The following is a 13,466-nucleotide window of genomic DNA, read 5'->3' as shown; positions in this document are numbered from 1 at the left end:
TTTTTATATTTTTTGAAGCATTTCGACATTCGACATTTAGGGTCTTGGTGCTTTTAATTTCGACCAGCCCAGTAGACACCTAGTCTCTTAGCGGACTTCGGTTTCTTGTTCACTCTTTTACAACTCCCATCATGGAGTATATTCGGCCTAATCATCTCTATTCGCGCATATTGGACAACATTCCCTGGAAGTCCGCAGATCCATCAGTGAAAGGCGATCCACGGAAAAGTGTCAAGTGGATTGACGTACGTTTGCATCTCAGCCTTATAGGGATACATGAACGTAAGGAGGTTGGTACTAACATCCGTGAATAGGGCCTCCGAGGAATCGCCTCAGTCTTAGTTATCCTCACCCACCTTGCCCGAGGATGGGATTATAACCTCTTCTCCCCTCGCGACGATTTCGACCTCCCTCCCCGATTTCTGCAGTGGCCCGTCTTCCGTATTCCTTGGCAGGGCCGTTTGGGTGTCACGATCTTCGCCTTCTTGACCGGCTACGTTTGCGCTCTTAAACCACTCAAGCAGCGCCGCAATGGAGATCTTCTTGGAGCCTTTACATCCGTTGGCAAGAGTGCCTTCCGCCGCCCACCTCGTCTTATATTCCCGGCTACCATTGCCTTAATCATATCATGGGTCATGGCACAGTGTGGTGCCTTCGTCGCCGCTAACCGCTCCGACTGTTGGTGGTGTCGTTACGCAGCCGTTGATCTGATGCCTACTCTCTGGGAGGAGTTTATCCGTTTGTTCAAGACCTTCCTTGAGGTTTGGACTACAGGCTACATGGCCTACGATGATCACCAGTGGGCTTTGCTGCCGCTGCTCAACGCATCTATGTTGATTTACGTCCTGATCTGCGCAGTTATGTTCGTCAAGTTCCGATTCCGTCTGGTCATCTACCTGGGTCTGTATCTATACTTCCACCAGAACCCAGCCAAAACCACCGGTAAGTCCTACATGAAAAACCCAAAATGCCAACTTTTGGTATTAATCAAGAAAACACAGAAACCTTCCAAATGCAGGCAGTTTACGGCATGTTCCTCAGCGATCTCTCATATGAGAACGGTTTCAAAGAATTCGTCGAACGCCACCGTTGGGGCCGGAAGATCGTAGCAATTACCCTTCTCTGCACCGGCCTCTTCGTCTGCTCCTACCCCGGAGAACACCCAGAATGGTCCACATGGTCCAGCTACATGGAGAAGGCCTCACACTACATCTTCCCCCCTGAGGTCAACGTCGGTAGACGCTACTCCGCCCTGGGTGTCGACCTCATCATTTTCGCCATCTACATCTCACCCTCCACCAAGGAGTTCCTCTCCAGCCGTCTCTTCCTCTGGTTCGGCAAGCAGAGTTTCGCCGTATACCTCGTGCACGGCACTCTCCTTCGCACCGTTCTGTGCTGGATGCTCTACGGAATTACCGGCCAGCCCTGGGAGGGTGCGCCAGTCGATGAGAAGGGTAACCCGCTCTACGGCGATGATGGCAAGCCCCTCGAACCCCACTGGATCCCCATCCGTGCCCCCTGGGTCGTGGCTATCAGTATCCCTTGTTGGGTCGTGCTGGTCTACTTCTGTGCCTATTTGTGGACTGGATATGTTGACCCCTTCTGTGCACGTATGACCCAGAAATTGGAGAAGTGGGTATTCGAGGAAGATGAGAAGGCCCCCGATTCCCTGCCTTTGACTAGCATCCCCATGGCGACTGTATAATTTTTTCAGAGCATTTTGGACAAGACGTTGGAATGATTTCTTAAGAAGCAATGCCCTGGTGGCCTGCGCTCTCTATTCAAGTGTCTATATGTCACTCATTGTTTTATTTATTTCTCATATCTTTGCATTTTCTTTGCATTTTCTTCTCTTCTACGACTCATCTTGACTCTTTTTGTTTGAGCCTTTTTTTTTTTTCTTATCACATTTGTTCCGATCATGATTGGTGTCTTTTTCCTTTTACTCTCTCTTTTTCCGGCTGTTATCCACGAAGCGGAGACAATCAAGCCAAGGACGGTGACTGGATAATTTCGGATGTATATATGAACATAAAAATCAATACCCGAGTGAATTCAATATATCAAACCATACAAATTGGCATCACATGCGCATCTTGGCAACCCTGCGAACGCGTACCCATGTAAGCGCTACGCCCTACTTACGTATGCCCTCCAGGGCTAGCAGCTCGAGTTTCAGCCATGACTCGCGCTGAACATTCATTAACCCCGCAGAATCATAAACAGGGGGCAAGTTCTTAACTCCGAATGAAACCGTCAGCGCCAACACTAGTAACTAAACCCCGGGGCCCAAACACGATACCTCGTATTACAAGGTGCTCCACGCTATCCCTGACAGCCAAGGAATAAGGCTGGATCGTCATTTGCCAAGACACCGCCAAGAGGCTACCTAAGCGAGCGTATCGTGACAGTCCATATTAGGCCGTTTAGCCCGGCTTGGCAGAGGGTATGTAACAAACGTCCTCCCCACCTATTTTCCCAAACTGCCAATCCGAGCCCCAGCAAGCGTCCCGTGGTCGCTATGTTTTCCCTATACGACACCGGTTATTCTCCTGAAGCCCCCTCGTTTCGACGGAAAATGCTTCCACACATGCAAATTTCCCGGCGATACGACAACCCGGCATGGTCTCCGCCTTGACTCCGTCGGGATCCAGTCAGCTCCGCTCACGGGTCGTCGTCTGTCGGTACACAGCTGAAAGAACAATGTAAAATGGAACAACGTGCATTTCAAGCCGACCTGTAATGCCGTGGCTTGTCGATCCAACACCGTTATCTACATCCACAAGGATGCGGCTTCCACCTGCCTTGTTCCCCGGATACCCGATTTGGTAGAATTATCGGAAACGTCGGCATTCGGATGGGGCTGGCGAGGTGATCATTTTCATTTCGCCTTATAGGACTTTGTGGCTGCATAGGGATGCATACGGCGTACGGAGTGCGATTTGACCGAACACCGCTAATTACCCGTTCGAGCAACACCGAAGCTCACTCAGCTGCCGCGTCATGGCGATGATCATCGGTCAAGCCCTTGGACAAAATTGTCGGTTGCGCTCGGTTACAGGTAAATTATTTGAAACTGTTTTGAATACAACGGTGAACAGACTTGGTACTTCGGTGGAGTATGCCTGGATATCAGGGTTCTGTTCGGATTCCACGGGTAGTAGTGCCAAGCTTCACGTTGCATCCGTGGATGGCCGCTGGGATGTCCTTCAGGGCTATTGCTGCCTGTGATGACACTAAGATGTTCAAGATCATGTAGAACATATAATAATAGCCACGTACTCTTCTCTTTAGCGTCTATAAATATCATCTAGCTTCTTGGCATGGTTCTTCTCTCGGAACCTTCGGGACTACAAAGTACATCTATAAATATTTGCAGGTCCCATTTTCACATGATGACGGGGTTTTGGCCCTGAACGCTTGGTTGATGTATCTGGTATATCTCAATGACGCGTTTAATATTATCTTACTATGCGAATAGCCACATAGCGGCTCAAGATTAGCTACTGCCAGCACTGAATGAAGGGTTACCAAAGTCACTACGTGTTGCCCCGAGGCCGGGATAGAAGGCAAGATTCTCCATTGCTGGATTTCCAATAAGACACATGTACGAGATGTTGTGGTCGATTATTGAAGAAATAACTGCTATCCTCCCAGATGACTACCCTTTCCTCGGCCTAGAGGGGACCCTGGAAACCACCAATGTTGCATTCCTCGACTGAATAGAGATTTGCGCAATTATCTCCCCTTCACAGTGTGGAACTGCTGTTGGTATCGCTTTCCTGTTCAGCGTCACCTCCAACAGGACCATGCCGTTGCCAGCGCATCTTCCCTGCCATGTTTTGAGACCACACAGCATGGCAATGCAGCCAGAAGGCCTTCTGCTAGCTAGTCCAGGTAAATTGCCAGGGCGTAGGACTACGATGGATTGAGGGCTGCGCTGGTGGTCGACGGATAGAGTATACCCTAGGCAGGGACATATCGTGCAGCAATAAATGTGTTATAGCCGCGGCAAGGGTTTTCAAGTCCATTGGACCATCGGATTCAACATCCCTCTCTTCTCGAACTCTGTGGGAAAAGTGTAAGATTTGTAGGTTCCATTTGTTGAGGCTGAATGTCCTGACTTGGCCGAAGCAGGTGATGTGTTTGGGGTCTGGAAATGAGTATCGTCCGTCTTCCGAGGGTGGAAGATCCAAGCCTTGCTTTTTGCTCCTCAAATGGATCCCACTGTATAACAATTTTGATATTTTTAATGGCTTGTGTTGAAAGTTGACGAGTTTTCGTAAACCAGAGGGGATGGTCGAATATGCGAATATAGTGTGATAGACTCTTGGGTAAAATAGCAGAGAATGATATTGCAGTGAAAATGTAGAATGATGGCGTGTTTGGTGAGTTTTCATATCCTCCTTTGACACATCTCTACACGTCGTTCGACCTATGATCACATGGTAAAGAAAACAACGAAGCAGGCGATCTTGTTGAGCTTGTTGAGGGTGTAGTGGGTTGGGGAGCTCAGACGAGAAGATTCACTTACTGGGTGCTTGCTATCCTCAGCCATAGTTGAAGAGAAATATGAAAGCTCAAATCGAAAGGATGCCTTGATAGTAGGTCAGGTTGTGGGAGTTGTGGATATTCGACTTTGTGGGGAGAAGAAGGAAGGTGAGAAGAAAGGGAGACAGAAGGGGGCATGTGTAAAGAGAAGAAAAGATTTGTCGCCGTGAGGCTATAAGAGTAGACGAGGATTGAGGACAGAGGATCCCATCTCTCTTCTCATTTTAATTACTATTCTCTCACTTCAAATTGATAATCGGACATCATAGACTCTTGGTATGATGTATAATCTCTGTAGAGTTCGACTATGGGCCATATTGACTACAATTGAAAATATCTATATGTTGGATCCGAATATCACCAAGGAGCTGCTGATAATTCCTCATCTGAGGCTTGTCTGATTGTATGACTGGGAGCATAAAAGACAAATATTTGCGATCCATCCCAGCATAACGTTATCCCTGCCTTACAGAGACTAAAAGCCACCAGAATAGTTTAATGTGACCCGGTTGCTATCCTTTCCTCATATTGTGTCTTTTTATCGCTGGGTGTCACTTGCGTCGAGGCCCTACTGGTGCTGTCGGCGCAATTCGTCTTCTAGAAGACTCAGCAAGTACGCGTGACGTGACCAGTACGCGTGGTACCACAGCGAATGGGCTTGCTGTAGCTGGACGTAGTTTTCCAGCGCGTAGGCCTCGGAGTCATTGGGATTTATGCCGTAGGTCGACGGGTAGTACGGCGTACCATGGGGAAGTATAACAGGGCCGTAGGCTATTGAGATGTTAATATATCCGCTTCACAGTATATAACAGCTATGGTGTGAGGTAAGAGATATAACATACCCTTGGCTCTCTTCTTACTCTTTCCCCAGCGAGCAACTGGGTAGATATCCTTGGGGTCAGCGGCCTGTTATACCAAAGGCTTTATATTAAAATCTTCGCTCGGTATGGATTGTATAGCAAAGTACTTACCGGGCCTTGGCCCGCTTGGAGGGCCATACGGAAGTTGGTGAGATCTTCGTAGAGAGTAGAACAGTCAATGACCGAGTGGCCTTCAACTTCGCAGTGCTTGCACCGCTCCTATGATAAATCAGTTCATATTCATTCTTATATCCTTGACGGCAGTTTTGCTGTTGAGTGGGTAGATTGCGATGACAAAGAGGTGTGTGAGTACACGCATAGGGGAGTGCGTCTGATTTTCGCTGAGAATTCGTTGAGAGATAGGCAACTGAACTCTGAACTCAAGCAACAGAGAGCTTATCTCAAACAGCAGCTTCAGATCCACGAAAAACAGTGGAAGTCCCATCAAGAACAGTTTGTGGGCATGCGGAGGGTAGAGGCTTTAGAGTATGGATAATGATACACGATATTGAAGGATTAGACCTTGCAAATGCAGCGCAAAATCCATGCACAGGAAGGAAAAAGTCATTCAAGCTTCTCACTTACAATCTCAGGGACATAAACGGGAATAGGGTTAGCCATACCCAAGGATGGCAACGAAAGTTGAAAGAATCGGATAGCTGAGAGATAGAAGGGAAGAAAAAGAAATAAAGATGGAGGATGGGAAAGGATGGGAAGAAGTGAGGTGAGAGGTGGGAGTGAGAAAGAATTTGAGATTTCAAGTCTCTCTCGTCTCTCTAGCTTTTGGCTCTTTCCCTTCTGACCTCAATCACTCTCTCCCTTCAAATTCATATTTTTGGACTATTTATTAGACTTTGGCCACATAGCCTCGTTGTCTATTCTCTAGATCCGTTTCGGGCTAAAGGCGCATTTATGACTTCAATTAGGTTAGAATTTGGCGCAGCTATGGAGGATAGGGCTGAATTCTGAACGCAAGGATATTGTGCGCTTATCTTGAGCGGCTCTTGTGATATTAGCGGCTGAGAGAGAGAGATTGTATATCGTCGAGTCAAGCCTATCCTTCTCGACCTGGGCATGTCTTATTTTCACTGCTCATCTTCGTTGGCGACCAACTGTTTGTAGAGCGCCGTCCGTAAGGATATTTGTAGAACTTCATCTTGCGATGTTGATACTAAGAAAAGCTTTGTTTGGGAAAGTTTTGGTACCTCTTATTTCCCTCATTGATGTTGACCGGAACCTTTCCCTGCCCTTGGCAGACTTGTAGTCCTCCATTGGCTTTCAAGTAGGTGTATTTTCAGTCCTTGTTTCTGTACTCATGGTATTCGTAGAAGTCGGGCTTCAAATAGGGTGACGGTCTCATTACTGTCGCCATCTAGCATCCAAGTTCGGGCTTTATCTTGATTCTCCTGGTTTGAGGAAGCAGCGTGTGCCAGGGATGGTGGTCCTTTGTTCGCAAATCTTGATATTTTCGTAACAGCGGACCTACTAAGAGTAAATTCTGTCGCGAGAAGCATCTTTCTATCACGAATGGCATAGCGGTAATGGCGGAAAATTCCGCTGTCTCACTAATTCAATGGCCACTCAATCTGGATCGTATAGGCGATTCGTTCATTGATTCGATTGTTCTTGCTCTATTATACCACAACTCCCTCAATGAGCACCGCTGCGACCGCTCTGGCCCTGACGCTCGCCATGGCCATTGCTGGAGCCCCTGCTCCGGCTGTCAGGGCACGTCATACATGAAGGAACGCGCCATGAATCGCGACACCACAACCAGTGGCATAGAAGTTATTTCAAAAAGGTGGCCAGTATATATGACTCGATTGCATTCAGATTTGGTGAGAGTATATGAACCTGGATCTTCTGCCACATGCGGTAGGTTTTGTATGTTGTCGTCGACTTGGGTGCACATAGTTGTTCCAACCCCCTTCTTCTTAGCCTGGCTCTGGCGCAAAACGTGATAGGCCTTCCTCATAGTAGATGGCTGCTATATCAAGCATGAAATGTTAAGCTGTTGTCTTCATTAATGTATTGCACGGTAGAGGTCTCACTGAGGGCTGAGGTTGTATCGAAGCTAGTCGCATCTTGAAAAAGACGATGGGTATAGACAGAGTTACCACCGCCTTCATCGCAGCGTTTGCACAACAACTGCGATATGTTGACTCGTATATATATATCCCTAGTATATCCAGCGCTTAATCACTTCTGGAGATAGTCATGGTGTAGTGAGGATCTATCGAAGTAGATGCAAACTCATGTACTAAGATGATCTTGATAAGTGCTAAACACAATCATGTAACTACCCACATACTATGTACATATATATATGTGGCGCACTGTAGTTTAATCATTATCAATCCTTCTACCTACTACCTCATTATTCCTTCTCTACGGTTTTCATTCCAAACCCTTCGGAATCTGAAGACCTTGTTGGTGATGGTTATATTTGATTTACTCAACTTGTCGTTATATATATAATATAGACAGGATTTTCTTTTTGCTAAGCGCTCCTACCCTACTCTGGTTGGAAAGGCAACTCATCGACTACACCCTGTTTCCATAGGACACAGCACCATATATAGACAAATGAGACTACTCCAATGATATATCTAGCATTGGAGCCTCATGCGAACTGAGATCAGTGCTGTAAAATCAGAGGTGGGTGGGTGAACCCCTGGGTAGGGAGACTTGAGATAGCAAGGTACGCTGTAGGGGCGGAAGCTGCTTTAATATTAGAATACTTGCTTGACGTGATATGCAAACGATGCTGGTTTACAACAGGTTTTATTTCCGCGGCAACTGAACATAAATAATTGGTCCAATTCCGCGGGTATTAGGGTGGTTCAGGCTCTGGTGGAAGAGGTTGGAGTTGTGAATGTAGGAGTAGTGCGCTTACCTCTGTGAACAATCGAAGTGGTAAGAGAATTTTCATCGTGGGTCTTCTTCTACAAGGATCTTTAGAACACTGGAGGGAATGGATCGACTTATGATGCGATGTGTGTTCTTCTGTAAGGAAGGGCTTATAAGCTCAAAAATTGTGATGTCTCATTAACTGAACCTCGCTAACTGAACGGTATCTTCCCCCCCAGTTCTTCCTCGCCTAGTCTGAATCTCGTGGTCCCTGGCTCAGTCTCAGTCTCGAGGTGACCCGCATAATGGCCGCGAGTCTGTTTAAGGCCCACTGCGACCGTCTTCGTCCCGGTGCTCGCCTTTTCCACTATTGGCGCCCTCTGGCTGCTGATGCATCAAAAAATAGGCCCATAGCTCACGACACCATAGCCAGTGGATTTGATAGTGCTCTAAGTATCTAGCCAGCGTTTCGGCTTCAATCGGATTCAAATTTGCCCCAAGGTTCAAGGAGGTGCCATTTCCTTGACCGGCGACTCCGAAATTGGCGGCAAAAGAAGCATTGTTGGAAGCTAGTCCAATGTTAGAAGCTTGGCCCGACAAGATTTGAGATCAGTGTGGTTTTATAGGAAGATAAATTCAGGACAACTGAGTCATGTATGCCCTAGAGCTGGACTAGGGAAATCCAGTGCTCTGGGTATGAAAGTAGTTGAATCTTCGGTGAAGGGGCCGAGGCTATGAATGCGAGGGTATTGTTGTTAGCTCCAAACAGCTGCTCAAAACGGACCCTTCTTTCCTTTGCCCCAGTGGGCAACACGGTAGGGTTTCTGGATACTGGAAGTCTGATACATAAGAGCCTATATATCAGTATGTCGTTCTGTTATCGGATATATGGTAGAGTTCTTACCGAGCTCTGGGTGGTATACCCAGTTTCAATACCAACAGTGTTGGCAAAGTTGGTCAAGTCCTGGAAAAAAAGATGGCAGTGAACGACGTTGTGTCCAGCCACTTCACAATGCTTGCAAAAATCCTATGATACGTTAGTTCATGATAGCTAAAACGGTGGAAGTCAAACATGCTAGGGGTAAAAACACCCGTGGTGGTTTGTTTTGTGACTAAAGATTGTGATAATGGTGGGGATTTATGGATCGGGCTTCAAAGGTAGGGGATTATGAGAAGACCTATAGGAGACGCAGCTATCAACAGCCAGAAACTTTCACTTACAGGGGGTTGAGTATGTACCGCCATGGTAGGATGTAGTGATAACTTGAAGAGATAGGGTGAGAAACAGTGTGAAGAGAAAATGAAGAAGGCTGAAGAGAGCAAAGGATATGGAGAAGAAAAGACTGAGAGAAGGGATCAAACGCCATTTCATACAACATTTCTCGCACCTCGCTGACCTTTGGCTCATTTCTCCTACATTCCGAGTTCATTTACCATTCTCTCACTTTACCTTTAGCTTACTATTCACTTTGAAGTATATAAATACTTATGTAGGAAGTTCTAAATCATATTTAGAACGGCAAGTTGGGTAAATAAATAGAATCCTCACCCAGACGGTCTCTAGATTCCGAAGAGCACGGGGTCAGGGCTATAGAGAAGGAATGATGAGGATAGTAAAAGGATTGCTAATAATTAAACTATGATGGGCCACATAAGGTAGGTACATGATTAGTTTTACCAACAAGATCATCTCATCTCCTATCAATATACACGCATGTAATTAGTTATATTTGGTGGGGATTCCTTACTGGACACTAGTCACAAGGAATTACTTCGAGAGCTATGTCTATAAAGGTACTTGAATAAAACGGAGGATTTCTTAAGAATAACACCCGGCTCAAGTTGTGTTGAATTCATGCACTTAGAATATTAAGCCTAAGATAGCACTAGCCCATCCTCCGACTAAGTAATATTGTTCTCCAGACTTTTGTTGCGAATCGTCCCGCCCTACTCTGGTTGGAAAGGTAGTTCATCGATCATACACTCTTCCCATAGAGTACAGCACCAGATCCAGAATAAATAAGATTGCTCCAACCATATGTCTAGGATTTGAACATCATGCGGAATGAGGTTGGTGCTGTGAAACCAGGGACGGGTGGTGTCATGAGCAGGGACACTCGAGATAGGAAGGTATGCTGCAGGGCCAGAAGCTGCTTTCATATTGGGATATTTGCTTGACAGGATATGCTAATTATGCTGGTTAACAACAGACTGTATTTTGACGGAAATGGGCATGCGTGGCTTGGAGCTGGAATAGATTGATCCAACTCTGCGGGTATAAAGGAGGTTCAGGCTCTGGTGGAAGATACAAAAGTTGTGGATAGAGGAGTGGTGCGCTTACGATGCAGGGCTCTGTGAGTATTGAACAGGCGGTACCTACTATGTATCAGTCTTTTGTACATTATGGCCGGCTCTGGGTGGTTGTTTGAGACTTACTTCTCTTGGCCTAGCCTCAGTGGGGCCCGCGACAGAACTTCTTGATAGTAGAAGGATTCTGTATTAGAAACCATAAATCGGCATGTTGTTTACTTATTATTTTACACAGTAGAGTCCTCACTGTGCCCTAGCCAGCCCTTCCTGTTTCTATTCTCGCAGCAGTGGTGATACTTCCAAGGTACTGATACATAGCGTGGCAGTTCATGACTTCGTATCCTCTGACCTGGCAGCATATCTAAAAGAAACTTAGGATATTTCAGTTCGTATTCATGTATCTCTGTCGGATATGGCTTTATAATTGCTTGGGTGGGTGGCGAGGACATACCAGGGACTTGAGAGTCGATAGAAAGTTATATCTCGTACAAAGATGAAATTAGTCAAATAGAATATGGTCATCGCTAGGACATTCTTCGATCGCTGAGTGGTGCGGTTGGGCGTCGATGAGTTCCATAGGTGACACGGCCCGTGACATGCAACTATCCAAGGATATCGCACTCGATATTGAAGGGTAGCTGGAATCATCATCGCCGGAGTGCAGGTCCCCATGAAATTTGGAATCAGAAGGGACCGGTCCCGGGTCATGTTCTTTGCCCTTGCTGGTTCGTGGGGTTGATCGAATACATGTCCCTGGGAGCCTAGTTCCTGGCGTCCTAAGAGATGGTGGCATGCAATACCTACAGGGTTGGTCTTAGACTCAGCAATCAGTGCACTGCGAGTCTGGACCTGGATGGCCCTTGTGTTTAGCATAGCCACGATATGCAGTCTTTCCAAATTCCTTAGGAGGCCTTTCATTCGGTCCTCTGCACCTGTCGTTCTTGTCTGCGCACGTTGTACTCAGTTGCAGTGACTATCTACCGCAGTTGCTGCAAGTCTTTCCTGTATTTGCCAGGTTCTTCTTCCAAGTTTCCAGGGACAGTTTCTTGCCCTCCACCAGTCCTAGCTCTTCAGCGGCTCGGTCCAACCGATCTTCAAGGACCCGAAATTGGAGCTGAGACAAAGGAATAAATATCAATTAATAGGGGTCGACGTAGTTGAGTAGGTTAGACCATGGCCTTATTCCTCTTTTTAATGCCTGTTGATATCAGAGTGTGTCCTGGTGTGTTTTATTTTCACGGGAAATTGCTCTTGGAGTAATTTCCCATACAAGATATGTCCTTATGTGATCAAGGGGTGCCATAAGGCTCCAAAAGTCCACTATCTTAGGAACTGAATTGTCCTAACCCAAATCAATTCAAGTCCTATTGTAATCTGCATAATTTGCTCGTTCTTGGGCCTTGCTCAGCTTCGCCACTCAGCACGGCGGCGATTGCACCCAGCACGGTGGCGATTGCTCTGTTCCTAGCGCTCCTCGTGGCTGCCATTGGCATTGGCATCCTCCTGTGGCTGCCAGGGGTCCTGATACATCAAAACAGAGGCCCATAAATTGTGACACCACAGCCAGTGCATCCGATGCTGTTCTAGGCAAATGGCTAGCATTTGCGCTTCAAGCGAATTCAGATTTGTAGCATCGGTGGACGAGGTGCCGTTGGCCTGGCCAGGGACTCCAAATGTGGCGGTGGAAGAAGCAGAATTCGAAGCTAGTTGAATGTTATAAGCTTGTGATAAGATTGGGGTTCTGTGTTTATTGATAGGGGGATAAATTAGGGATGGCCAAAGCATTATAACCTAGAGCTGGACTAGGGCAATCCGGCTATGTAGGTATAAAAGCAGTTGAACCTTCAGTGAAGGGGTTGAGGCTGGGAACGTAATGATATTGGTCTTAGCTCCAAATGATCTTTTCAAACATACCTTCCTTTTTTTTGCCCCAGTGGGCAACACGGCTGGAGATCTTTATAGGAGACTAGTTATCAGTACGTCCTTCTGTTATTGGGTAAATCGCAGATTCTCACAGAGCCCTGGGTGGGATATCCAGTTTCAACGCCAACGGTTTTGGCAAAGCTCGTCAAGTCTTCGAAAAGACGATGACAGTGGACAACCTCATGTCCAAAAACCTCGCAATGCTTGCAGAAGAACTATTAGACGTTAGCTCATGATGAGTATGAAACAATCATGGCAAGAGTGTGGGCAACGATGCTCAGGAGTGGTAGGGCCAGGTGGGTTGCTTTTAGGTTTTCAGAGTAGGGAATGGCGAGACGAGGCATCTCCTATGGGAAATGCAGCCATCAACAGCCAGTGAATTTCACTTACAATGGGCTGAATATTGTCAGCCATGGTGGGATGTAATGATGAAGGTTGATGTTTTAGGACTTGAAAAGATGGGTTAAGAAATGGTATGGGAAGGAAATGTGAAGAGAGTAGAGGATGGGGAGAGGAAAAGATAGAGAGAGGAAAAGATGGAGAGAAGAAAAGACTGGGAGAAGGGACCAAACATCATTTTATACAACAGGCCTCGCGTCTCGCTGACCTTTGGCTCATTTGCTCTCCTGCACTCTAATTTCATTCGCCATTCTCTCACTTCACCTTTAGATTACTCTTCACTTTGAACTTATCACTCAAGTTCCCAGACGTTGAAGTGCATGTGAATATTAGCTACCTATCTGGGTTTATATATATAGGGATGGATAGCTTACATATTTAGACTACAAATCAAATTCCCTCACCAGTGGGATATCGAGACCCAGTGAGTCACTACCATCCAGCCAGACCACGCTGGCTGGAAAAGCACCAGCGGCCAGAGCGAGAGGGCAGCGAACAGCCCATTCAACAACCGAGCCGTCGCGTCGATCACCCAAATTGCCTACTTCACATCGTCTTATTCGATCCCCTCGA

The 13,466-nt window shown here is 46.6% G+C and overlaps 4 protein-coding genes across 4 annotated transcripts; 1 reads left to right on the top strand and 3 right to left on the bottom strand.

Moving 5' to 3' along the window:
• Positions 1 to 131: 131 nt before the first annotated feature.
• Positions 132 to 1,705, top strand: N7479_004636 (acyltransferase family protein; the record flags this gene model as incomplete). The annotated part of the gene is made up of 3 exons (XM_057252333.1): positions 132 to 245; positions 315 to 942; positions 1,002 to 1,705. The coding sequence occupies 3 exons, from the start codon at positions 132 to 134 to the stop codon at positions 1,703 to 1,705; spliced, it is 1,446 nt and encodes a 481-aa protein (XP_057111658.1).
• Positions 1,706 to 5,119: 3,414 nt separating this feature from the next.
• On the bottom strand, positions 5,120 to 6,032 carry N7479_004635 (uncharacterized protein; the record flags this gene model as incomplete). Its single annotated transcript, XM_057252332.1, has 4 exons — positions 5,120 to 5,322; positions 5,394 to 5,457; positions 5,523 to 5,630; positions 5,997 to 6,032. The coding sequence occupies 4 exons, from the start codon at positions 6,030 to 6,032 to the stop codon at positions 5,120 to 5,122; spliced, it is 411 nt and encodes a 136-aa protein (XP_057111657.1).
• Positions 6,033 to 8,582: 2,550 nt separating this feature from the next.
• On the bottom strand, positions 8,583 to 9,506 carry N7479_004634 (uncharacterized protein; the record flags this gene model as incomplete). The annotated part of the gene is made up of 4 exons (XM_057252331.1): positions 8,583 to 8,830; positions 9,046 to 9,115; positions 9,166 to 9,288; positions 9,483 to 9,506. 4 exons carry the CDS (start codon positions 9,504 to 9,506, stop codon positions 8,583 to 8,585), a joined length of 465 nt encoding a protein of 154 aa, XP_057111656.1.
• Positions 9,507 to 12,035: 2,529 nt separating this feature from the next.
• On the bottom strand, positions 12,036 to 12,908 carry N7479_004633 (uncharacterized protein; the record flags this gene model as incomplete). Its single annotated transcript, XM_057252330.1, has 4 exons — positions 12,036 to 12,274; positions 12,486 to 12,525; positions 12,587 to 12,709; positions 12,885 to 12,908. The coding sequence occupies 4 exons, from the start codon at positions 12,906 to 12,908 to the stop codon at positions 12,036 to 12,038; spliced, it is 426 nt and encodes a 141-aa protein (XP_057111655.1).
• Positions 12,909 to 13,466: the final 558 nt, after the last annotated feature.

Source organism: Penicillium vulpinum, assembly GCF_028829585.1.
Source record: "Penicillium vulpinum strain IBT 29486 chromosome Unknown utg000002l_segment0_segment0, whole genome shotgun sequence".
NCBI lineage: Eukaryota > Fungi > Ascomycota > Eurotiomycetes > Eurotiales > Aspergillaceae > Penicillium > Penicillium vulpinum.
The sequence above is the reverse complement of the archived record's forward strand: the minus strand, read 5'-3'. Positions and strand labels throughout refer to the sequence as shown.